The sequence below is a fragment of the Phodopus roborovskii genome, unplaced genomic scaffold (genome assembly GCF_943737965.1).
Source record: "Phodopus roborovskii unplaced genomic scaffold, PHOROB, whole genome shotgun sequence".
NCBI lineage: Eukaryota > Metazoa > Chordata > Mammalia > Rodentia > Cricetidae > Phodopus > Phodopus roborovskii.
Genome location: NW_026125138.1, coordinates 98,247 through 125,798, shown reverse-complemented (window position 1 = coordinate 125,798; position 27,552 = coordinate 98,247). Strand labels below are relative to the sequence as shown.

The following is a 27,552-nucleotide window of genomic DNA, read 5'->3' as shown; positions in this document are numbered from 1 at the left end:
TCACTCCTTCACCCACAGGGAAAGAGGAGCACTTCTCAGCCTTTGATCCCATGAAGACAGAGCTCTGAGAGGAAGCCTGCCATGAAGGTAAATGCCATCCTGACTCAGAACCGAAGAAAAGCGGAGACACATGATTACCACAGCACATCTGGCTGCTCTTGTTCTCTGAGCCTCTGCCTGGACTCAGCAGCTTGGATCAACACCTGCTCAGGGAACTGGTTTAATTCTCAGAATGACCTGAGAGTTCCATTTTCAGGCAGAATGGCCCAAACCTTCAGGCTCCTTTAGGAAATACTTGTGGTGGGCAGGTTGAGACTAAACAGCCTACTGGCACTTAAGCAGCTCTGAGTACAGTGCCCACTCCTTCACAGGCGTCATGCTGAAAAAGGCAGAACCATGTCTGTCCAAGGCCTGAGTGGATGCCTTTAAATTCCTAGCTTAACCAGGGCAGATGGAGACCACTATGCAATAGACTGGTCTTTAAACATGGGTGATTTGACAGCACCTTCCTTCCTGGAGCTAACTTTTCCCATCGCTTATCTCTGTATGTGTGTGCATTCATTTCTACAGTCAGACTGCTTCCACGCTAGCGCACACACTGTGGCTACAGCAGTACACTAGAGACACAAGTGTCCTTGCCCTGCTGAGCTGTACTCCATCTTGTTAGTAGGTATTTCTGGCTTCTAGAACATTCTCTGGTAGTGAGCGAAATAGAGAGCATGTGTCGAAGAATTCCATCCATGACACAACATCCTCAACAACAGGCAATCCTAATAATCCCTCAAACTGAGGTGATGTCTCGAAGGGTCTCTGAAACAGCAGTGTCTTGTGGCTACTCTATAAAAGGCCATTATGAACAGTTAGGTAAAACCTTGAAGACACTATTTTTTTTTTTTTTCTGTTTTTTCCCAAGACAGTTTCTCTGTGGCTTTGGAGGCTGTCCTGTAACTAGCTCTGTAGACCAGGCTGGCCCCAACTCACAGAGATCCACTTGTCTCTGCCTCCCAAGTGCTGGGATTAAAGATGTGTGCCACCAATGCCCAGCTGAAGATACTATTTTAAAGGTTGAAATAAGTAGTTTAGGAATTTACTTTTCTGTGGGGGGGGGGAAGAGGGGGAGTGCAAGATGGCCACAATCCTATCACAGGCAGTGAATGCCATGTGCATAAGGATTTAAAATCGATTTTTATTTGCAAAATTAAAAAAAAAAAAAAAACTAGTCAGAGTTGGGGTCCTTTTTCTTTCTTCTTGTCCCTGCTTTTTCTTTGCCAAGTTCTGGTCGTTGTGTCAGCCACTCTTTCTGGAGCTGCTTCAGCATGTCTGCAGTGAGGAGTCCTTGCTGCACCAGCCTGGAAGCAAGGGGCAGGTCCTTGGCACTGGGGCTGAGTGGCTCTGTGGCTTTACCCCCTGTACTTTTGGTGCCACGTGTCCTTTTTGCTGGGCTCTTTAAGGTTCCTGACAAATGTGACTGGTTCCCTAGTGGTAAAATCTCCAGATTCAAAAGCTTGCGTGACTCAGAAATTTTAATCAGTTTGGTGATGTTGTGAACACCATCTTGGATAATGGCATCCAGTTCTTTCTGAAGACCTCGAACAAGGTTGGAGTCTGGGAACATATCCATAAATCGGTAGCTGAAAAAAAGAACAAAGAGCCAACTGTAACAACCTACCTACATTTTAAAACAAAGATTAAGTTAACAGGCCAGAAGCCTTGTTAAAATGCATGATCTGGGCTGCTGAGATGGTTAGAGTCACAGGGCCACATAAAAACAAGGAAGTAGAGAATCAGCTCCACAAAGTTGGCCCCTGAAACACAATGCACCCTAGCATGTGCATTTCCCATCTAGCCCATCATATAAACACGTACATGCACACACATAGCAATAGTTTTTTTTTTTTTTTAATGAGACTGTAAGTCTAGACGGAGTTGAGGTTCTTCCCTTCTAAATAGTTCCCAATGGACACTACTCTTTCATTAGCAAAAGTCTTTTCAGGGAAAGAGTATAAACCAAACCCAAGCACCTTCATATAAAGCATGATAAAAGGGGCTGGAGATATGGCTAGCAGTTAAGAGCACTGGTTGCTCTTCCAGAGGTCCTGAGTTCAATTCCCAGCAACCACATGGTGGTTCACAATCACCTGTAATGAGATCTGGTGCCCTCTTCTGGCCTGCAGGCATACGTGCAGGAAGAACACTGTATACATAATAAATAAAGCTCTAAAGAACATATAATAGAGAGCACCCAGCGAGTGGTGTTTAAAGAGCAAAAATTCACTCACAAGTGAGTTAGAAAACTGAGAGCATAGAGAGGGAAAGGGTTGATACCTCAGCCACAGGTAGAGATCAAAGACATCATGGACAGCTTCAAGATCCATGAGGTCTTTAATATTCTTAGGCGGAAGCAAAGGCCACTTGATGTACCGACGTAACCATGCAAAGGTCAGCGGCTCATTCCTGCTGTACTGCCTGGCAAACTGAGAGGAAAGAACAGAGTTTGGTAACATAACCGGAATCCTCTTAGACCTAGTTAGGAAGAAAAAGGAGGTGCAACCTGTTAACTGTGGCTGTTTCAAAAGACAAGCTGGTTTCCTTCCTGCTTAACACTTTCCTACATTAAAAAAAAAAACAAAAAAACAAAAACAAAAAACATTTAATACTTTATAACGGTTTATTTAGTTCAAACAAGGACCTTTTCAGGGCAAGCTGGCCTCATATTACTAATCAAGAGAGATCTTGAATTCTTGATTCTCTTGCCTCCATCTGGGCACTGGGGTTATGAGTGTGTGCCACCATGTTCAGCTTAAAATGTTTGTTTAAAATTAAAATGGGGGGCTGGAGAGATGGCTCAGCTATTAAAAGCTAGGATCACAACCAAAAATATAAAATTAAAATGGGCCAGCAAGACTGACTCCTTGGGTAAAAGCACTCACTGATAAACCTAGTGGCCTGAGCTCAGTCCCCAGAATCCACATGGTAAGAGAACTGGTTTCTCAAAACCACCATCCTAAGTGGCATCCTAGGCCATCAGCAGACTGAGCTTATAGTTCAGTACAGATGAGGTAGCAGAATAGGAAAAACCTCCAGATTTCACAGGTTCCAACAGAAGGCCTAAACAATGCTGGCTTGTACTCTTCTAGGGTCCTCCCTCCCTGGCAGAGATTCTTGCTCTATTGGAATTATTGTCTGATGAATGGTGTACACAGGATCAAGGCCACAGGAAGTGGCTCCAGTCATGTGAGCATGCAGTAGTTGAGGACTACCCCATAATCTCCCCCTTATCCTGGCTTTCCCACCAAAGACATTCTTCCAGTAAAATGCTTGAACACAGACCTCAAAGGCACACTGTTAAGGGAAAAGGAAAAAAGAAAGTTACAGAATAATTCATTATAACATTTATAGGAAAACACCCACAAAACAGAACTGGAATTCCTACACGTACATGCACGCAGGTAGATACCGTGAGAAATAACTGTAACAGCAGGTGTTCCAGAGGCCTGAGACTGGGGATGGCAGACAGTTTTAACCTTTCCATAATAAGCTAATTTGGCATGAAAAATATTTGTTTATTATTTATATAATTGTACAATAATGTAAAAGGTAAATTCAAAATACATTGATTTGAAAGAGAGCTGGTAAACAGAATGCTAAGGCCTATGGTGAAGATGGCAAGAAGTCCAGAGAAGAACCCTGAGTTTAGTGACATGAGGTGAGCACTCAGGGTGATGCAGCAGGCACTTAAGGACCCAATACAGTTCAGTGCTACTGTCCTTTCTCTCAGAATCCTGTGCTCCTCACAAGTCAAACCACAGCCCAGAGCAAATGGACAAGAAGAGGTGCCAGGCAGTGGTGACGCATGCCTTTGATCCCAGCACTCAGAAGGCAGAGGCAGGAGGATATTTGTAAATTTGAAGCCAACCTGGTCAACAGAGCAAGTTTCAGGACAGGCTCCAAAGCTACAAAAAAACCCTTTCTTCAAACCCTCCCCTGCCCCCCACCCCTCCAAAAAAGGAAACAAGCACAGTTAAGGAAATGAATACCACCGCCACCACCAAACTCTAGTCCCTCCAAGCACTTATTTAACTGTATTTCAGCTTTTTCACAGTGGCTACCATCCAGGCCCACATACAAAGCATGGTTAGCTTTTAAAAATTACCAAGTCACTTTATGTTTAAGTTTCTGCAGTTTCCTATATTTAGTGTACTCTCCCAAGTGCTTTCTTTTAGTGGACAAAGTATTAGTGGATCAACCTGGAACAACTCTAAATAGCATAGAGCTAAAGACATACCTGTAACAGTGAAGAGCAGACAAAAGGCTGTTTCTTGTTGATCGGGGCTGTGCAGAACACATACCTCACCCGTAGACTTAGTGGAATATGCTGGATTAACTCTGCAGAGAACTTAAAATCATCCATATTGCAGACAAAATACTGCCCATCAACTTGTGCAAAGTCTACAAAAATATCCTGGGAGAAAATACATATGAATTTACTGGTCTGCCTGGATGTGAATATCCATCCCACTGTGTATGAATAAAGAATTCAAGCCCACAAAACACAACCTCTTTAATCCCTAGCAGACCTGAGGAGAGGCATGCCTCGATCCTCTCTAAAGCTAAGACATTTCTCCTATGGCCTTCCTAACTCGCTTTTCTTTTCTTTTCTTTTGGTTTTTCGAGACAGAGTTTCCCTGTGTAACAGCTCTGGCTGTCCTAGAACTTGTTTGGTAGACCAGGCTAGCCTTAAACTCAGAGATCCACCTGCCTCTGCCTCCCGAGTGCTGGGATTAAAGGTATGTGCCACCATTGCCCAGATCTAATCTGTATTTCTTTTTGAAGCTCACTATGCCATCCCTCCCCCCTTCAGGCTAGCCTCCAACTCCAGGGACTCCAGCTTTAATGTCCTGACACTGGGCTTACAAGTGTACACTGACACATCCAGCACTCCCAGACTTCGGAAGTTTTCACCAGAAATATAAATTTCATGGGCAGCATCTGCACAAAGGTGAACCATCCATTACTGTCCATGCAGTGAGCCAGTACTGACATGGCATTTCAACAATTTTAGAAGAAAAAAATTAAAAGAGCTTCCACCTACGATGAGATTGGACAGCGTTGTCTCAGGAAGATGGTAAGCAAACATTTCAATCTGCTCAGCAGTTGGGTGAAGACCGGCTGCCTATAGAAATAAGACAAGATGACAATAAGCTGAATTTTCCCCTTCATTTTTGAATGGCATTTTCTTCTTCTGAAACAATGCCCTACATTAGGCTAGGTTCTTACCAAATGAATCCCATGCCAAGAATTTCAGTAATACAGAGAAAAGGACATGACCATGTACACTATTTACTGCAATTAGAAAAGCTGACAGGATTATTTAATGGAAATGACAGATTATGCAGCCTTCTGCTATATTTCAGTCAGAGTACTAGAATATATATCCAACAGAAAAAAAAAAGGCTTTCAAGGATGAAACATTTTCCAAACTGTAGTTTTCTCTATTGAATAAAAATGGACAAGAAATCCAAAATGGCCGAAAGACACTTAAGAAAGTGCTCAACATCCTTAGCCATCAGAGAAACGCAAATCAAAACAACTCTGAGATACCACCTTACTCCTGTCAGAATGGCTAAAATTAGAAACACCAATGACAGCTTATGCTAGAGAGGATGTAGAGAAAAGGGAAACACTCCTCCACTGCTGGTGGGAGTGCAAACTCGTACAGACACTTAAGAAATCAATATGGCAATTCCTCAGGAAAATGATAATCAGTCTACTACAAGATTCAGCAATTCCACCCTTAGGCATATACCCAAAAGATGCTCATTCTTACAAGGACATCTGTTTAACTATGTTCATAGCAGAATTATTTGTAATAGCCAGAACCTGGAAGCAACCTAGATGACTCTCAACTGAAGTTGGATAAAGAAAAGGTGGTACATTTACACAATGGAATACTATTCAATGGGAAAAAACAAGAGAATCTTGAAATTCCCAGGCAAATGGATAGAACTAGAAGAAAACATCCTTAGTGAGGTAATCCAGTCACAAAAAGAAAAACATGGTATGTACTCACTCATACATAGATTTTAGACATAGAGCAAAGGATTATCAGCCTACAATCCATACCACCAGAGAAGCTAGGAAACAAGGAGGACCTAAGAGAGACATACATGTCCCCCGGAGAAGAAGAAAGGGACAAGATTTCCCTGAACAAATTGGGAACATGGGGGTGGAAGGGAGGAGGAAGGGGAGAAAAGGAGGGGAGAGGAAGGTATGAGGGAACAGGAAGACTGAGTCATGTCACCAGCCTCCATCCCCATCATCTCACATATAGTTCCTTTCATACCATCTTACTGACAAAAAAAAAAAAAAAAAAAAAAAAAAGTAATGTGAATTTCTAGAAACTTAAGTTAGCTTGCTTTAAAATATGATCCAATAGCCATATACTGACTCAGTCCTCACTTGCAATAGTATAACTCAGGGCTAAGTTTCTTCTCTAGTCAAATAGTTCTCCACTTAATGACATGAATCTATGTGCACCCAAGCAAGGAAAATCAGGCCGCCTAAACCTGCTGAATACATATCTTTCACTTATACATAACTCTCTGTCTAAGAGGTATTGATGGCTCTCTAATAAAACACCAGAGGAAAGTGTATTTATTTATTTTTAAATTACGTTGATGGGAGGTGGTGTGTGTGCTGCCTATCATGGGTGCTGAGAACCAGTCTCAGGTGTTCTGCAAAAGCAGTGTGCACTCTCTTTTGACTACTGAGACGTCTCCAGCCCCAAGGAGAGCTGTCTTGACATGGTTTCCCCAGCTCAAGCTGCCCTTCTGTTTCCACGACTTTGAGGCAAGAGACTAGGGAAGGAGCGACTGTCCTGCATGCAGCAGGAGCAGTGACATATTAAGCCTTACCTGTATGGGATCCACAGGTCTATTCAAAATCTCCTTCAATAAGGCCAAGTCCTCTCGGTGCATCGTTGTGACCTGTCCCTCTTTAAAGTGTGAGCTGAACCTGCCAGCTCTGCCAGCAATCTGCAGAGCTTGGGAGGTGGTGATTGGCTCTAGTTCCTTCTCTCCCTTTTCATTGATGCTGGGCTTTATAAGGGAGTAAAAAATAATTCTCCTTATGCTCCTGAAATAGAAATAAAAGTGACCCCACAGACTATTCACAGCCCTGTTGCTTGGGTCATCACAGGTGTTCTCAGTCCAACTCTCATTTAAGTCACAATGGGGCTGAATAGATGGCTCAGTAGTTAAGAGTAGTGGCTGCCCCTCCAGAGGACCCTAGAGCTCTAGTCACAGCACTCACATGGTAGCTCACAATCATCTGCGGGATAAGACACCTCCAACTGTACCATGCACACAAGTGTTGTGTACAAAAACATCAGGCAAAAAACCATACACATAAAATTTAAAAAAAATATTTTGTCTCCCTACACAGTCCTTGGCTTCTAGAAACTATGTAGAGCGTGCTGGCCACAAACTCACAGAGATCCATTTGCTTGTGCCCACTAAGTGTTGGAATTAAAGGCATGTGCCACCACACCTGGCAATTTTTTTTCTTAAGGAGAAAAGCTGAGGCATTGTGGTACACACACCTATAACCCTTGCACTCAGGAAGCTCAGACAGAAAGACTGTTGTGTTTTGAGGACAGAGTAGGCTACACAATGACTTCTAGGACAGCCTGGCTAATAAAATAAAAAAAACCCAAAAGATGAAGAAAAAAAGAATTTGAAACAAGCTTCTCCTCTCCTCCCCCCCCCCCCCCTGCTCGGCAGAGGCAGGATCTCTGCAAGTTTGAGGCCAGCCTGGACTACAAATCAAATTCCAGGACAGCCAGAACTGTTACACAAAATTCCTGTCTTGAAAAGCCAAAAAAAAAAAAAAAAAAAAAAAAAGACAGGGTCTAATTTGCAGCTCTGGTTGGCTTGCAACTCAGTATGTAGCCCTCTTGAATTTGTGACTTTCCTGCCTAAGCCTATCAGGTGAGAGGATTACAGACATGTGATATGTGCTACCATGGCCAGCTCTCAAGCAAGATATCTGAATAACTGTGTATATTTACTTAAAATCACCCTTTGAGAGGGAAATTTGTATGATATTAGAGTTTATTAAGCTAAGAAAATGACACCAAATAAAGTGCTCTCACACTATGTCACAGGTTAGCTGTGCTAAGAACAGTGGCACACCCCTCAAGTCCCAGGGACTTGAGGAGCTCCAGCAGAGACTGTCTGGAATGCAGGAGTTGGAGGCCAGTCCAGGCATGTAGTGATACCAACTGAAGGGAGCACTGACTGCTCTTGCAAAGGACTTGGTGATCTATAACTCCAGCTCCAGAGGTTTTGGCCCATTCAGTACTGCACACATGTGACACATGTGCATGACATGCAGATAAAACACATGTAGCTAAGATAAAAAATGTTTAAAAAAAAATCAAAACAAACAACAAAAGACAGACTGAGTGGTGGCAAAGAGCTCAAGGTCAGCGAGGCCTACATACTAAACTCAAGGCAGGGCAAGCCTGGACAACCTGGCAAGACTGTTCCAAACACACACGGGAGCTGCCAAAAACTCTTAGTTTTTTGAGTCTCAACAGTCTGGCCACTTTCACTACCTAGAGATAATGAATGAGTGACCCACACTGGAGGCACTTGGATTCTGCATGACTAAAAAACCTAGAATAAATAAAGCAAGGGAACAGCTGATTTGCCCTAGCAGGGGAACACTCCAAACCCAGAGTCCTGCGATATTCTCCTTTATTTCCCAAACAAATATAAAAATATAAAGCTCAAATCTACATTATTAATTTCACCCTAACCAATTAGAAAACTGAAACAAACAAACAAAAAACTGCCATCTAACCCACCATTTATTAAAAACAAATTACTTACAAATTAAGTCCCATGCCAATTGCATCTGTAGCTACCAGGATTTTGCACGGATCATCGGGGTCATTAAACTTTCTTGCTTGAGCAAGTTTGGTCCCTAGAAGGAATAGTTCATGTTAATTCCATTTTTTTCTTACTATGCTTTCTAAACATATCTCAACCTAAATGGCAAATGTAAGCAATTTCACACCAGTCACAGTAGAAGCCAATTATTACCAGGTGGGAGGCTGCCATATATAACAGCGGATTCCAGTCCCCGAATCTCAATCTGTCGGCTCACAGAATAAATATCATTCTTGCTAAAACAGACGATGCAGTCCCCAGGCTGAAGATTATCTAAAGACTCAAGTGCATGATCCAGCATGGAAATGGGGGTAAGCCTTTCATATTTGTGAACCTGCAATAAAGACATACATGCAAAAGTAACACACTCAGGTCAGTACTAGATTAATGAAAAGCTTGCAAGACAGGCAACTGAATTAAAGGCTGGTTAAGCATCAACTTTTAGGAACATATTGAATCATTCATTTGGATGCTGTGATACTCTCAATTTTTGGCACTGCTAAATTAATGATATGTGTCAACTGCCTTAAAGAACTTCTCCAGGACAGTATGGCAGCTTCAGAAAGATTATGGACTGATATTTCCATTTTATGGCAGAGTAAACCAGTCGAATAAAATGTATGAGGTCAGATCTTTTCAGACTTCTGTGGTTTGTTGCAGACAGGGCCCAATGCAGCAAAGTCCAAGATTTCTCCCACTTCGATCTACTCTACCTCCCTCAAAGGACAGCATGAGATTGTTACAGGTCAACTTAAAGCACTTCCACATTTTTGTAAAAGCTAATCTGCACTGTCAGGTGGACTAGATTTAGAATCATTATAGAAACATATCTCTGGGTGTACCTTATGAGAATGTTTACTAAAGGTTGTAACAGCAGGAAAGACCCACCTTAAATGTGAGTAATACCATCCCATGGCTGGGGTTCAGAGAGAATAAAAAGCAAAGCTGGCTGAGCACCGTGTCAGTGGACTCGGAAACTAAGAGCCAAAAGAAGCCCTTTGTGGTGATATCTTGTTTGTACAAATAAAGCATGTCTGAAGATCAGAAGGTGGAGCTTGCCACTAGCTAACAGACAGACAGGAAGTGAGATGGCTGGACAGAGACAGGATTATAGGCTGAGGAAACAGGAACTCTATCTCTTTTCAGCTAGGAAGTAAGGTGTGGCTGTGGCTTGCTCCTTCATCTCTCTGATCTTTCAGCTTTTACCCTTATATATGACTCCAGACTTTTATTATTAAGACCTATTAGAACCCGAAGTTATAGCCCTTCCTTTGTTCAACTACTTCGTCTGTCACAGCAATGAGGAAAGCAACAGATACAATTTAGTATCTTATTTAAGAATTCTGAATTCTGGGTAATTTGTAAAGGAAACAAATTTCTTCCTAGTCCACATCTGCAAAATGGATACAAACCAAATCTGGCAATTACATAAATAACAAGGGCCCCAATGTGTGATACAGAGGACTGAGAACAATACAGACTTAGGCTGAGTCTCAAATTCAATAGTCTGACTTACTAAGCTCTACAGACTTAAATCCATTAGCTGTGGATGAAGCTCCATAGCATAAAGCCCTTGGTCCCATTCCCAGCACCACAAGTAAACAAACTTATCTGGCTTAATTCTCCAAAGATTGTTGATACTGAAAGCTAAATGTGATAGTAAATGCCTATAAACCCACCACTCAGGAAATTAAAGGCAGGAGATTGCAATGAATTTAAGGCCAGCCTGAGGTACACAGTGAGACTGTATCTCAAGCAAAAAACACAACAAAATAACCTCATCCCCCATACTCTTGGAAGACACAGCTTCTCCACCAGAACTTCACATGAAGTTTAAGAGAATGTATGAGCCAATCAGCTATAGAAAATAAAGGTTTCCTTTTTGATAAGCTCTGATTTCAATTTTCCTTTAAAAAATATTCAGGCTGCATAAGAATAAGGGGTCTCCTCATGCCAACTTCATATACATTGTGGCACTTGCTCACTGTGTGCTAGATGCATAGGTAACCTCTGATTCTGTGAGCCTAGAGTTTCTAAGGAGCCAGTAGACAGGTGCCCTAGATTTGTGGCACAGCCCTTGAAAAAGCAGCCCACAGCCTCTTACCTCTACCTCCTCACCAGTTGTGTACAGAAGCTCAGCGACCAGGTCAATAGCAGCAGATTCTCCACACAAATGGACCTCTTCAGCACAGAGTCCTGTAAATGCACATAAGGATTTACATTATTGTTTTACTCCTAATGGCATTGTAACTCTGTCCAATGTTTTCAGACTCTTTGACCCAAGCCTTCTTTGAAAGAGCAAAGATAGAGGCCAGTTTTATAAATTTACAGGCTTCAGATTGCTCCAAACAAGGCTGACAGCACCATAGGGTAAAGGCCAAGCAGGATGGGAGGCTGGCACTCTGATATTTAATGATGGGTGTTAGTCCTAGGCATGTGTTCTTCAAGTCAGAACTCCATGGAAGCTGAGGTACTTCAAGGAGTATGGGAACTAGCGAGCAGAAATAGCTCCAGGTTCCTTAGCCCTAAGCAGACCTACTTTCACCTACCATCTAACAAGCAACTTGTTTTCAACCTGAAAATGCCTGTCCTACAATATGCTAGGTCAAAACGTATTTCAAACCAAGTGTGGTGGGACTAGCCAATAACCCTAACACTTCACAGGATGAGGCAGGAAGACCTGAAGTTGACCCTGTTTGATGAAAAAAGAAGAAAATTCATTTAAAAAGTCAGGCAATATATTAGGCATGGTGGTGTATACCTTTAGTCCCAGCACTTGAGAGGCAGAGGCAAGTGGATCTCTATGAATTTGAGGCTAATCGGATCTACAAAGTGAGTTCCAGGATAGCCAAGGTTACTCAGGGAAACTCTTTCAAAAAGCAAAACAGAACAACAACAACAAAAATCAGGCAAGTCAGGAGGTGGTAGCCCATGCCTTTAATCCCAGCACTCAGGAAGCAGTTCTCTATGAGTTCGAGGCCAGCTTGATCTACAAAACTACACAGAGAAACCCTGTCTTGAAAAACCAAAATAACAAATAAATAAATAAATAAAAATCAGACAATACACATTCTTTCGTGCCTGTGAACCTGAACAATTCTACGTCTAGGACCCCCCATCATATAAAACAAAAACAAATCAAAAGTAAAAAACTACACTTATCAATAATCCTACTACAGAACTGCTGGTGATGAGAAAAATGTTCAGTACCATGAAACAAATTTCAGTATTGCTTTTCAGTGGACAATACCCAAACATATTCATCTGCACAATATGAAACAACAGAACCAGAAAAAGCAAACACAAAGTTCTAAGTCCTAAAACTGATATGGACCGTATCAAGATATTAACAGTGACTAAATATGGCAAGACATACTTTCTTTTTCCCTTAAGGTAGCCCAGGCTGGCCCCGAACTTGCTGTGTAGTCCACGATTCTCTCAAGTCCTGATGGTCCTCCCCCCAACTGCTGGATAACAGGAATGTTCTATCACACCCAGTTAATGTAGTTCTGGAAATCAGACCCAGGGTTTCATGCATGGCTTGATGGCAGGCACTCTACAAATGAACCAAGTCCCCAAACTCAAACTTCAACTGTTCTTGGTGCTAAGGATTATACTCAGGGTCCTACCACACTAGGAGAGTGCTCTACCATTTCTACTTTAGTTATTTGGTTGTGTTAATTTTATAAATCACAAAATCAGGATATTCTTTCATTCTTAAATAATATTAAAATATAACTTTTCTCAAAAAGAGAAGCAGCAGCTGACTGAAGCAGTAAGAACACTCACCTAGAAGTGCTCTGGTCCAGGCCCATCCTCTGCCCAAGTCTCTAATCATCTGAATTTCATCGATCACAGCCACTTCATCTTAAAACAAAAGAGTCACCATAAGCAATAAAGCCACGTAAACTGCAACACCAGCATCATCACTTGGTGCTCCTTTTCTAGTAGGCTTGTTCTAAGTGGTTTGTTCCTCTTAAGAGAACTATGAGGTTACCCCCTTTTGACAGGAAAGGAAGTGTAGGGCTAATATACAACCAGACTATGTTTGACTTTTTTTTTAAAGACAAGGTTTCACTATGTAGCCCTGGGTATCCTGGAACTCATTATGAGACCAGGCTGTCCTGGAATGCTGGGATCAAAGCACTGGGATTAGATTCCATCCAAGACAAAGGACAACAAGCATTCAGAAGCAAACATGACAAAGTATAGTTTAAAACACCAAGTATTTAGTGTACTATTTTCTTCTAGATTTTTAACTTTTTCATCATAAAGGCCTATATTGAAAACCTCTAAGTCCTAGTTTTCCGAACAGCATATACATACAAGGAGTTGTAACACTGCACATCTCCACAGTACAAGAGACATGGGTGGCTTGTTTCCCCTCAAGCTCAGCTGTCTGTCGCTCTTCACCTGTCACCAAGTCACAGGGTACACCCTGGAATAAGAAAAAAACAAAAACAAACAAACAAACAAAAAAAAACAGACTTACCTCTGACTTGAAAATGGTAACAAAAAGTAGCCCCAGATATTTAAAAGGATTCATTCCATTACTATCAACTTATTCAAATAGCTGAATATAATATTCCTAATGCTTTTACTTACTTACACACACACACACACACACACACACACACACACACACACGTGCGCGAGCATCTCATGTAGCCCAAGCTGGTCTCAAACTCACTATGTAATCAACTATGATTTAAACTCCTGATCCTCCTATCTCCAACTTTCAAGTCCTGGGATTACCGGCATGCACCAAGGCTCCCAGCTAGTAACTCTGGCTCTGGCTTTGTTTGTCCCCTTCTGTAGCAGTAGACAGTAAGGCCAGGGCTTTGCTCAAGCCAAGCAGGTGTTGCACCGCTGGCTTCTCCTTTCACCTTCACTCTACATTTCAGCATTAATGGAGTTAGCTCAATAGCATGCAGTGTTTCTACACTCAAGAACAGCACTAAGAGTGGAGCCTCTTGAGAAGAAACATCAGTGGTATGCTACACTGGGTTCCAACCATTCTAGACAGGTCTGCAGAGTTCTCCAGAGTAAAAAATGTTCTGTGCTCAATCTGAGAAAATCTAGTCAACAAGTATTTAAAAAATAAAAAGGCTCCAGGAGAAAAAGACAGAATGAGGATTTCTGAAATTAATGTAAACTAGAAAAATAGCCCTATCATGTGAGGATTTAGATGGGATCCTAGGAAGGACCAGGGAGATTATTACTTGAGAACTGGCATGGAAAAATATTTAAATAAAAATATTTTATTTTTTCTTATGCATATGTACATGGTACCTGTAGAGGTGGGAAAGTGTTGGACCCCTTGGAACTTGAGTTTCAGGCACCTTGTGAGCTACCCTACATGTATCCCTGCAAGAGTAGCAAGTACTCTTAACCAGTGAAGCTATTTCTTCAGCCCAACAAAAACACCCTTTCAGAAAAATATTCTAGTTACATTAATTGAAAAAAAAAAAAATACCCACCAAATCTTTGTTCTGAAAACATCCAAAATGTATTGATAAAGTATTATGCATACCAAAAAAGCAATCTTTTTTTAAAATGCGGAATATGAATTATCTAAACCAAACTGGATAACATCATGTCATACTAAGACAATGAAAAGTGGTCCATTTAGTGAACAATACTCAGACCAAAGAACTTTAGTATATTTTGAAACCATGGCTCTAGTCCTGATCAGTAGGTCCAGCTCACAGCATCAAAGTCTAATCCAAAACACCGGGAAGTAAACATCCTGGGGAGCACTATGAGAAGACACGGAGCACTTCAGGGGGAGTCTCAATTTTTTTTTTTTTTTTTTTTTTTTTTTTACAAAAAAAGGAAATGAAGCACCTGAAGAGTTTGACAGTGGGGTCCTCATCATTTACTGCAATCTTTCTACATGAGATACCCAGCAATATTTACTCTCCTTCCCTGTACTAAGTGTTCTTAATGGTCTCTTGGTTTTCTGAAACAGGAGTTCCCTATGTAGCCACATTCCAAGTGCTGGGATCACAGGGCCTCTTTGTCTCACATTTTCTCTGAATTAAGAATACAGCACAAGGGTGGCATGTCCAGAGTCTAGCATCTCTTCCTCCTGCAGCTGTGTGGGACACCATCACCTTTTATGTCATCAGTGAATTACAATGTACTTTCCCCCCCCCCACCTCTACCTTCATCCCCACAAAGGAAAATCATCAAGGAAATGAGTAAATAGTTGGTAGTTCACTGACAGCTGCATTACTCTTCTCAAAGATCTCGTGTGCCAGCAGTTTCAAAGGGCCACAGTACACTCCAGACTTTGCTGACAAGTATCTCTGGATTGCATGGTAAGTCTTCCCACTGTTGGTGGGGCCGGAGTGGAATATTATCTTCCGTTGTATGGCTCTGGCTTCAGGGTACCTAAAACATGAGGAAGTAAAGAGCTTAATTCTATTAACCTCGTATCCCATCCTAGCAGACAGTAATTGAAAAACTCAAAGAAGGGATACACAACTACATTAAAATAACAAGACATTCAAGAGTGGCCCTTACTGGGGGGCAGAAACCCCCAAATGCAAGGGAAGGGTTAGCTATCTCAAGGATTTAAAAGTGAGTTTAAAATGGTCACATAGATATGCTTGCATTGTTCCCACAACTCTGAACATAAGATCCTAAAGCAAATAGCCCAGTCCTTGTAATTTCAGTATTTATAACTATAGTAACTGAGCCACATGGACTGACTGGTGAGGAGACATGCAAACACAAAATATTGCAGCAACTTTTCTGAGACAGAGACAGCAGGCAGTGACTACACCCGATGGGAGGCAGCACTGGAGATGATCTCATTACATCCCAGCAGGACACAGATAGAACTCAAGCAAAGGACAACAGTTGTTCTGAACAAGCAGGAAATCAGATTTGGAGCTCCTCAAGTAGCTGGAATTTTTTTTTTTTTAAAGATAGGGTTTCTACCTGGCAGTGGTAGTGCACACCTTTTGTGCCAGCACTTGGGAGGCAGAGGCAGGTGGATCTCTGTGAGTTTGAGACCAGCCTGGTCTATAAAGTGAATTCTAGGACAGCCTCCAAAGTTACACAGTGAAATCCTGTCTCAAAAAACAAAACAAAAAAGACAGGGCTTCACATAGCCAAGAATGACTGATATTTTTTTTCTTTCTTTCTTTTTTTCTCCTTACTTTTTTTTTTTTTTTTTTTTGGGAACAAAGTCTATCTATATAGCCCTGGCTATCCTGGAACCCTCTATGTAGGCTAGGCTGACCTCAAACTCAAGAGATGATTCTGAGTGTCGATCTAAAGGTGTAAATCACTATAACCAGCAACTTTGAATTCTTAACTCCCTGCCCGTAGCTCCCAAATGCTGAGATTACAAACATATAGCACCACACCTGGTTTTATGCAGTGCTGGGAATCAAGTCTGAGCTTTGTCCCTGCTAGACAAATGACCTACCAACTGAGCAAACTCTCCAATCTGTATTAGAACTATGTAAGGTGAGGACTAGCAGAGTCTAGAGAGCAGCCCACAGTGCTAAGAGATGCTGCAGCTCTGGCCAAGGGGAAAGAATTATTAACATCCAGGCAGTCCATTAAGACATCAGGACTATAACTTAGAACAATTTTCCAAAAGAAACTTTATCTGAAATCAGTCCTAAGAAAGAAAACCTTAACTCAAGTTTTATCATGATGAAAGGGAGACACCAAAAAAAATGTCTAACAGAATTAATTCCTTTGTTATTTTATTTTGTTTTGCTTTCAGGGAAAACAAAATGTAGACTCTCTAATTTATCATAATAAAAGCATCAACATCAATTTCCCCAAATTAGGAAATGCTATATCAGCAAGCACAAGAACTAACCAGTTGGGTGGTATCCTCAAGTCACTGATTTTACGGAGATCTTCCTTGCATTCCAATACGGGAAATATCTGTTTGGCATGTCTCAAGAAAAATGGAAATAAATCGTCCACGTGAGCTGTAAAACAGCACAGTGCATTAGCAGGATCACTCTTGCATGAAGCTCAAAACCCAACCTCAAACTTGCACTCCTCCCAGTTCAGACCCCCCACTGCTAAGGAAGCTCTTCCTTCCTTCCTTTTTTTTTTTCTCTTTTGAGACAGGGTTTCTCTCTGTAGCTTTGGCACTCACTGTCCTGGCTGTAGATCAGGCTGGCCTCAAACTCACATAGACCGCCTGCCTCTACCTCCCACATGCTGGCGCTAAAGGTGTGCACCATTATGCCAGGGGGAAACCCAATTCTTTTGAGTGAGTCCTGGAGCAAGAGGCCCCATCTTTCTTTGGGACCCCACTTTCTACTTTCCTTCCTTCCCCAAACTTGACTCACATTTCTGACAAAACAAAAAACTAGCTGCCCACTAACGTGTTCTAACTCTCCAGTATAAGTAAGCAAAGGTTAACACACCTTTAATCTCAGCAAATGGGAGGCAGAGGCAGGCGGATCTCTGTGAGTTCGAGGCCAGCCTGGTCTACAGAGTGAGTTCCAGGACAGTCAGGGTTACACAGAGAAACCCTGTCTTGGAAAACAAAATAAAACAAACAAATACACAAAAAGAGCTTGGAAGTACATTAGAGAGATTTGAACTTTTCTTTTTTTGAAATGTTTTGGGTAGAATAGCTGTTGGGGCTTCTACCCAGGGCTTTGTATATGCTAAGCCCACGATCAAATCCTGAGCTATGCTTCCATCCCAGCTCAATGACTTTTTGTTTGTCTGTTTGTTTAATTTCAAAGACCAAAGAAAAGCAAGTAAGCTTCTCCACACCTTAGTGGCCTTGAGAGCAAAGTAGAATGTGTCTCATTTGGCTATGTATCATCAGGTACTCCCTCAATATAAGCTAAAAGCTAAGTATCAGATGCATTTAACACTAAATTAAGACACCAAGACACATGTGGAAATCAAACAATAATGTTTGTTTTTGTTTTAAGACAAGGCCCAGGCTGGCTTGGAACTCAAAGAAATCCTGCCCCAGCCTCCAGAGGGATATGACTAGAGAGCCATCACACCTAGTGACTTGTTTTTCTTTTAGAACAAGAACTTTATGGAGTAGAAAGAAGCAGTGGCAGAAACAGATGGACAGGGCCATGCACTGATTCTACTGGTGTACCATTCCCACTCATGGGATGGGATGGGATGATGGGACAGCGACAGTCTGTGCATGACTTACTGAGGGATTTGACGTAAAGGCACAGTGACCTATGAGGACCCCTATTGACAGCAGTGACTTATTTCATAGAGTACATTGCCAGGACCTATTCTAAAACAAGGAAGCCCCAATAGAGAAATAAACACAGTATAGGAAGTAACAGAAAACACATTCTTCGATATTCTTAAAATTCTCAGGGCTGGTTGGGTGTTGGTGGCCCACGCCTTTAATCCCAGCACTGGGGAGGCAGAGGCAGGTGGATCTCTGTGAGTTTGAGGCCAGCCTGGTCTACAGAACTTCTAGGACAGCCTCTGAAGCAATACAGAGAAAGCTTGTCTTGAAAAACAAAACAAAACAAAAAATTCTCAGGGCTCAGTAAATACAAGGGTTCACGGCACAAGTATGAGGACCTGAGTACAGATCCCAGCACAGACCTAAAAATCTGGGCAAGGCTTCCAACACATCTTTAAACCCAGCTTTGGAAGGGTAAAGGGCAGAGAGACAGGAGGATTGATGGGGCTTGCCAGCCACCAGTCCAGCTCTAGGTTTAGTGAGAGCCAGTGATAGGCTGGACCCTATTGCCTTCCTCTAGTTTCTGCATGAGTACCCAAAGAAGCACACACATACACAACCATTCATTTAAAATTTCCTTTCAGTGGGCTGGAGTGATGGCTCCATGGTTAAGAGTACTGGTTGCTCTTCCAGAGGCTGAGAGTTCAATTCTCAGCACCTACATGGCAACTCATAACCTTCCACACCTCCATTTCTGGGGATCTGACACCTTCCTCTGGCCTCTGTTGGCACTACATGCACACAGTGCACAGATATGTGCAAGCATAACACCCATACACGTAAAATAGAAATAATTTTAAAAGTCCTCTAAGCAGGCTAAGGAGATAGCTCAGCAAGGAAAGGTACTGCCATACAATCCCAGGAACCTACAGCTGGAAGAAGACAGCAGACTCCCAAAAGTTGTTGTCTTATCTCCAACCAAATAAGTGCCATGGCATACACACACACTTCTCTCCTCTCCTCCCCGAAGCTTAATCTCCCTCTTTCCTCTCTCACATACACAAAACCATTTTTTGTAAAGAATTCTCTAAGCACTTGCCTGCACTGAAGCAGATGTCATTCAAGACAATGTGAATGTCCACATCCAGAGAATGAGACTGCATAATGTAATTTCTAAAGCTTATGAAAGCTTGGTGGAAGAGACGGGCTGTGGAAAACACAAAATCAAAGCATACAAGACAGTCTTTATTTCCACTTTTAATATCAAAGCATACAAAAGCATACAAGCTCCAAGTGCCTATTAACATTTGGGTAGCATAGCTGGTTTGTTACAAGCTGGGCTAAAATTAAAACTAAACAGGACACTGAGGCAGGCTGAGCATGCAGCTCTTGTACTGTGTAGTCTGGCTTGCAAGGTGGGCTTGTGGGTCCAAGAAGGCAAGGAGAGAGACTTTCTTCAGACTACAACTATGAACTATAACTGCATTTATCAAAGTGCAAAGTAAAATGTAACAACTTTATAAAGATGTTATTGGCAGAGCCAGAGAGATAGCTCAGTGGTTAAGAACACTGGCTGTTTTCCAGGAAAATGAGGCCCATACGGTGCCTCACAACCATTTCTAACTCTAATTCTAGGGTATCCAATACTCTCCATAGACACGGCATGAAAGTGGTACACAGTCATATGTACAGGCAAAATACACATAAAAAATTATTTTAAAAAATTAAAAATGTTAAAAAGTTGTTGGCCTTACCATCAAGTCCATAGTCGGCACTCAGTTTTTGAATTTCTTGCCTCTTATAAAACTTGTCTAAGATTTTCTTTACTTCATCTAAAAGAGAGAGAAAAGTTTAACATTTGTTTCCCAATTCAGACACATCTACTAAAAGCAAAAGGAATGTAAAGTCACAACACTAAAGACAGTAGCCTCAGAAAGGATGCAAGAACATGAAGCTCTGAGCTGGTCCCTCTGGGTGAGCTAAACAACGGAGCGTAGGGAAAATGACAGAGTAAAACAACATAGCACCCCTGCTATGCCGCAGACACACAAGGAGAGAATCAACTCCACAGAGGGGGCTTCTAATCACCACTCGGGCCAAAGCTCCCAAGAAGAGGTGGGCTTCACTGCCACCAGTAGTGCCAGGCACCCCTGTCTGAGGACAGCATGGGCTTTTTTTGAAGAGGGAAAAGGTAGAAGGGGAGGAAGGGGAAAGGAGTACTATTTTATTATTAGTTGATTACATTACTAAGAAATGAACCTAGGGCTTTGTACATGCTTGGCAAGTCCTGTAAAGCAGGGCTATAGCCTCAAGCTCATTTAAAAACAAACAAAATCTTAATCTTGGGGTTTTTGTTGTTGTTTTTTGTTTCAAGACAGGGTTTCTCTATGTACCACTTGCTCTATAGACTAGGCTGGCCTCAAACTCACAGACTCACCTGCCTCTGCCTCCCAAGTGCTGGGATAAAAGACATGCACCGCCACTGCCAGGCCTCAAAAACCTTAAGTTGCCCTAACTGGTTTGGAACTCATTCTGCAGCTCAGGATGGCACTGAGCTTGCCATCCCTCTGCCTCAGACTCCCAAGATAAAGTCTCTATTTTAAAGTCATAATAGGAAGCATCAACTTTGCTTTTTAAAGTCAGCTGTCTAAAGGTCGTTCCTGGACAGTTTGTCCTGGAAGACCTATGGTGTTCCTTTAATCTCCAAGTATGTCATTCGGTTGGAGGCACCCTTTCACCTCCTAATCATACACTGGCAAAACCCATCCATATAATCTGAAACCCCATCCCACTGAAAACATTTACTCGTATGTTAAACATTCCCAAACCTAGTTGGTAGGACAAAACCCACTGCCACCCTGTGATAGATACTAAGTTTTCTTTCCACTTCATCTCTGGAACTTGAGACGGTAGGGATGTCTACTACTTTTAGCAAGGACACTTTTATCAACTTCTATCTTGTATTTACATGCCGGTCTACCTCGTGGAAGAGTGTAGCTATTGAGAAATCGGGATGAGACTCGTCGTCTTGGCAACAAGACGGCATCTTAATATTGTTAGACACCCGCATCCAATCAATGGCAAAGAATTCTAAAAGTCCTCACTGTCATCCCTTCACGCCCTCTGAGAATCAGAGAAGCACAAGCGGCGCACCCCTTAAGGTTTCTTAACTCTCTCAACCCAAGAGATAGAGTTTAACAACTCAGAGGGGGAACGGGAAGGGTCAATGCCCCTATAAAGAGAGGTAAGAGTGAATTGGTTCCGAATGCTGAGGGCGCCAAAAAGGAGCCCACACTGCATTCTGCAGGCCCGAGCCTCAGACCATGCCGCTTCGCGGGGCGGGCTCCAACACTCACTCTTGTCTAGAGGCCGAGTGAGCTCCGCGCCCACGTCGCCGTCGGCGCTGGGACCCTGAGGCTTCACTGTCAGTGGCACGAACAAGGACGTGTTCGGGGCTTTGGAGCCACCAGAGGCAGAGGAGGAGGCGGCCAAGCAGGGAACGCGTCCTGGAGCCCCGGGGAAAGACCCCACGGAGGCGCGAAGGGCAGAGCAGGTGGCCGCCCGGGACCCAGCCCCGCGCCCCGCTGGGAGCCGAGCCCACAGCAAGGCACACCGAGGAAAGGACATGAAGGCCAAGGCTCCAACCCGAGCCGGGAGAAGCCCGGCGACTGGGCGCCGAACAGTGACGCGCGCCAGCGCCTGCAGAGCGAAAGGACCCAGAGCGGGCGCAGGGATGTCCCAATGTGCGCCTGACCGTAAAGAAGATGTAAGGGCAGGAAGTTCGCTCTCTTCAGCAAAGAATGCCGTCTGTAAGGTACACTGGAGAAATCTAGATCCCATTCTCTCACTCTTTATGCGGCAATTGGCAGCAGCTTTCTTCAAAGGACAATTACTCAGGCATCTTTAGGGACGCTATACATGAGCCGAGGGGAACCTTGCAAGACTCGTCATGTGACCAAACTGGCCACTACAGTGAGCCAGCGTTCATTAGCACGTGGTTTTAAACGCTAAAGTACATTTCCAAGAAAATTGGTGCATTATTATCCTTAGTTTACTGTTAGGATAACGTTGGAGGACAGAGCTTGACCTGTTACAGATCAAGGCGGTTTACAGTAAGTAAAGTCCTTGTATGACTTGTACGTCCCTCCTCGGTGCTAGGACTTGATGACGGAACCTTGAGCATGCTAGACATTTGCTCCACCACCGAGTTACAGGACTTACACATTAATGTGAGCAGCTTGTGCTTCTCACAACTTGAAAGTCAGAACAAGGCAGAAGTAAGCGCTGTGTACTTGCTTAAAGATTAATCATCTCGCTTGTGTTTGTTAAACAGTTTCCTCCAGAGACTGAAACATAATAAATTCACACACACACACTTCTACATTACGATCTTTAAGTGACATGTTATACAACATTGTGTGTCAAATAGTGAAATGATGAAAATACAGCCTGTTGTTCTTTTGCTGCAGCTATTGCCTTTGAAACACAAACACTAGACTCGGCACCCACTTGGGAGTTTATTGATAAAGGGGAGAGGGGGGGAGGGGGGGGTAGCTGGTGGCCAACCGAAAGCAGGAGAGGAGGTGGGGGTGCGGCGCTTGCTTTAAAAGGGGGACTTACTCCTGTGTAACTTGAGTCCCCAGCGCAGCCAGGTAAAGCCTGATGTAGGCGATGACTGGCCATGAGCATGAGCTGCCCGAGTCAGAGGGGGGAGGGGTGCGGTGGGGTGGGGTTAGGGGACTGCTAGTTTCCAACACAGCCTAACTCTCTAATGACCACTAAAAGTTAGAAATTTAAAAATATCCACCAGCATGTATTTAAAAATAACCCTAGCTGCATGCAAAGCTCAGGAAAAGAAAACACATAAAATAGCTTGGTCACGATGACCGCTTTCTAGAAATTATTATTATTCATAACCACCTAGTTTCTGAGGAATGTTGTTATCCACAACAATAGTCTGAGAGTTCTTTGTGGCGGAAGCATACTCTCAGTTGCCAGCTTTAATAAAGGACTCTCTTATTTGGCCTTATATTTGTGGTTATCCATAAATCACTCACATAGGCATTTCATTTGGAGGCCCCAGTGAACTATCCCATACCACTTGAGACTTGGCCTCACTCCAGACAAGAGATTGAAGAGGAAGGCTTTCCAAGGCCCCACTCCTCTTATTGAGTCTGAAAAGGTCCAGTATGATTGCCATCTTCCCAGGCACCAATCCATCTGGTTCTCCAGGGAGATAACTCTCTATTCTATATTCAGTTCTGGTTCAAGAAGGGCATTCCTTTAATCCCAGCACTTGAGAGGTAGAAACAGGTGGATCTCTGAGTTTGAGGCCAGCCTGGTCTACAGAGCCAGTTCCAGGGCAGACTCCAAAGCTACAGAGAAACCCTGTCTCTGTAGGCAGGGGGCATTCCTGATGAAGTACTTTTGCTTTATATTGGAATGCCAATTACAAAAGACCTAATTTCCTGGTTTAATCTGAGCAAGTGGCCATCCCAAGTAATATGTGAATGATTCAGTGGACCACAGGCTCCATAGAGCTGGGAATCTGGCAGAGGCTATGGAATCTAAATGGGTCAGTGGTGACAGTTCAGAATCCACCTATTGTCAGTTTCCCAAAATGGAGAACTAGTGAGCAAAGCAAGTTCTGCTCTGGATGGTACTTGGTCCTTGGTGGGGGTGGGGTGTGTCATCTTGATCTTTGTTCTCTGTGTATCTGTTATGTCTTGTCCCTTTTGTCTGTCTCAAGGATAGAAAAGTTGGCTGTTCTCTTGGCTCTTTAACTCAATGACAACCAGAAGCCAACCTGGGCTATGTGTTTTACTTTTTAGGGAGTAACCCACTACCTTCTTTACCCCAGTAAAATGAACATTCTTGATCCCTTCACTGGGATAATGTTGATAGTTCCAGTAAGTTCTGCCCTACTTGTCTTGTCTGCTGCTTAGAGGTTGCAGTCCACCATGTCTGGACAGCTCTCCTGAGCTTGGTACGAAGTGGACGACTCCCTTCTCCCACTGGGAGCTTCTTGCTCTCTGCCTGACCTTATTTGGAAGGTTTGAGCCTGGATGCCTGACTTGTCTTTAAGTGTGACTTTTTTTTTATTTAATTTTATATAACAAAGTCCAATTAAATGAAAACAAACATTTATACACAATATTTGGGAATTTGGGCATCGTTCTTTCCAAACTACTTCCTGCTGGTAAGGGGCGCTGTCATGGGGGATTCGAAGAAGATTCAGATATCCTGGCTGTAGTCTGTAGGGCTGTTTTGTCCAGCTGTTTTGAATGTAGGATCAGCTTGTACTCTGTTTCAGGCGGTCTGGCGTGATCAAGCCACATTAGTCTGGAAGGAATCCACATCTTTTCATTTTCTGTGGAAACAAAAATAGAAATCCTTTTCCCCCAGTAACTTGTCCTTCAACTTAAATTTTGGAGTCAAAGCATTTTTTTTTTTCATTTAATTTATTATTTTACATGTCGATCCCAGTTCCCTCTCCCTCCCTCCCCTCAGCCCTCCCTCCCTCCTTCCCTCCCTTTTACCCTCTCTGCCCTCTCATATGCACTCTAAACACCCTCCCATCCCCCCACCCCAATTCCATATGTAGGGGAATGCCATCTAGTTGGGGTCATGTAGATCTGACAGGTCCTGTGAAGTAGGGACTAGGGCTTCTCTCCTGTCTCTAGATTAAGGCAGTTATCCCTCCATGGGGGATATGTTCGCAAAGTCCTTTTGTGCACCAGGGATACATCCTGGCTCCACTGTCTGAGGTCTCTTAGACTGCTCAGTCCTTCTGGCTGAGACCCATATTCAGGGGGGTCTGAGTCAGTCCCATGCTGGCTTCCCAGCTATCAGTCTAGTGGCCGTTAGCTCCTCCTTGTTCAGGTAAGCTGTCTCTATGTGTTTCTGCCTCATGGTCTTGTCCTCTCCATCTGCATCTGGGTTCTAGTTCGACTCAGTGTTTATGTATGGGTGTTTGCTCCTATTTTCAACAGGCATTAGTTGAGGGCTCCATGGAGAAGTTAGTTGTTGATCTCACTCTCCGGGAAGGGCATTTATGATAGCCTTTCCACAGAAGCTGAGATTGTTAGTTGGGAGCAGTCTTGTAGTTCTCTAGACCTTTCTTTGTGTTCAATTTTATCTTCAAACCAATATTGGCTCCCTCTTTTATGTTCTCTCTCTCTCTGTCTCTCTCTCTTTCCTATCTTCTATTCCTAACCAGGCTCAATCTTCCTGGTCGCACATGTTTTCCTTTCCTCCCCCTCATTTTCTCCTACTTCTCTCTCCATTCGCTGTGTGACTTTTGACAAAGTTCCCTACAAATGCTCTCCCCCTGCTGCCCATATGGTAATTAGGTATTGGACTCCAGCTGTATGATAGGTGGAATGCAAATAAGTTGATGTCCAGCCAGATCCCATCCTATATATTACCCCATCCTGTATATTACCCCTACTCTGAAATAAAGTTGAGCTGTAACACTGAAGCAGACTCCTGAAAGGCTATTTCTGTCATACTCACAGGCCATTCAAAGCCCTGCACACCTTTGTCCTTGTGGACTGGTGGTGGCCAGTGGACCACAAGGAAAAGGGAGACCCCAGTCTGCAAACCTACCCTCCCTCCTTTCATTCTTAGGGCAAGAGTTCTCTAGGTATATGAATAAATACATTCTGGACCTACTCCTCCTTTCCTGTCCTCAACTCAAAGAACTCACCTGAGATCACCTCCTCCTGGTCACCTTCTCCTGTCTGGTCCCTTTAACCTTTTGTTTCCTGGAGTCACATAAACCTTTCTCCACAATGGGGACCAACCATTCCAAACCTCCCATACAATGCATGTTAAAGAATTTTCCCCACAGTTTGGGGGGCAATTATTGTGTTACCCTTACTAGGGGCTAAAGCTGCATGGTTTTTGTGAGGTCAGTTGGCCCTTATATAAAGTGGGCTGGCCAGCAGCTCCCTGGACCCACCACTGCCTAAGCCATCTGGCTCAAGGTCACAGGTACCCCAGAACTTCAATCAGTTCTCTTTTATGATCATTGGTTAACTATTGGGCAAAATTCCTGTGCCTGGCTCAAAATCTATACCCTCCAAAACCATCCTACTCTCCTAGTCCAGTTTACCCACTTTGGAAACTCCTGTTAGTTCACCCTAACCATTTCACCTATGTTTGAAAATGAAGACTCCCTCCGCTGCCTCAGAATTCTCACCCCACTCCCAGGCTCTTGTACTCCTTCCTAACTAACTCCACCTCCCTCCTCCTCTCCTTGTCCTCCTTCCCCAACACTGAACTTGAAAATTCATAGACTTAGCCAGGCATAGTGACACACAAAATTAATCCCAGCACACAGGAGTCAGAGGCAAGAGTATCTCCAAGTTTGAGACCAACCTGGTCCACACAAAGTTTCAGACTGGCCAAGACTACTGGGACTCTGTCTAAAAACAAGGTTCCCTGGGACAGTCTCACTAGAATGTAAGACAAGTGGAGCAAGGGTGGAAAGCTGCAGTATGTGTAGAATTAGACATAACTAGAGCTGAAGATGTGTTCTGCAATGTAGAATCTAACCATGCTAGTCAGTAGTCCACATGTAACAATCTTAGAACATCCAAGTCTTAAAAAAAAACAAAAACAAAAAACCAAAAACAAAACCAACCTTGTATTTAAGGGTTTGTATTTTCAGCATACGGCTGAAAATTTAAAGTCTGTAAAGTTCCAGGAGAGGTATAAGCCACTAGAGGATGGCTTCATACATGATCAGCAGATTTAAACAATACAAATGGTACAACAATTTACTTCACTCATTACACTGTAACTTTAAGTGTCAGAATTACCATATCCATACTGAAGAGGTTCAGATATGCCACTGATCCCCCCACTTAAGAGCTGACCCTCCCTGAAACCAACCAGGGAAGACTGACTTTTATCTGCAAGCAGTTAAGTGGGCACCATGCCTAAACCCTACAAAAAGCCTATGCTTCTCGCCTAAGATACCACTCTTTTTAAGAAGGTACATAAGCATCAAATTCTACACATTCCTTTTGAGTTGTGTTTTTGAGGAATCTTCATAGGTGCATGGTTACATGGCCTTGCTATCATCACTCAGTATACAGAGAATCAGGGGTGGAGATTTATGTTTGTAAACCCAACATTCAAAAGACTGAGATAGGGTTATGTCTGTAGCTGTAAACAGCCCTGGTCTCAAATAGAGGAAAAGTCTTTCTTCTCCAACTATATCAAAATAAGAAAACATTAATGAGAAAAGCAAATTTTTAAATGGGGCTGAGAATATAGTTCAAGCATGAAGCCTTTAGTTCAGTTTCTAGCATTTTATAAAGCAGGGGGGTAGAGGGACTCAACGATTGTAATCAGTTTAGATAGTGCTTGCTTAGCACACAAAGCCCTGTGTGCTAAGTCCAAGCACTTTCCACATAAACCAGGCATGTG

The 27,552-nt window shown here is 43.0% G+C and overlaps 1 protein-coding gene across 1 annotated transcript; it reads right to left on the bottom strand.

Moving 5' to 3' along the window:
- Window positions 1-1,129: 1,129 nt before the first annotated feature.
- Window positions 1,130-21,741, bottom strand: LOC127226132 (ATP-dependent RNA helicase SUPV3L1, mitochondrial). Its single transcript, XM_051190009.1, has 15 exons — window positions 21,471-21,741; window positions 19,869-19,946; window positions 19,214-19,321; window positions 16,801-16,915; window positions 15,182-15,350; window positions 13,281-13,392; window positions 12,744-12,821; window positions 11,059-11,150; window positions 9,108-9,288; window positions 8,895-8,988; window positions 6,915-7,134; window positions 5,093-5,173; window positions 4,286-4,462; window positions 2,326-2,474; window positions 1,130-1,631 (listed from the first exon to the last, which is right to left on the bottom strand). The coding sequence occupies exons 1-15, from the start codon at window positions 21,739-21,741 to the stop codon at window positions 1,217-1,219; spliced, it is 2,340 nt and encodes a 779-aa protein (XP_051045966.1). The 3' UTR covers window positions 1,130-1,216.
- Window positions 21,742-27,552: the final 5,811 nt, after the last annotated feature.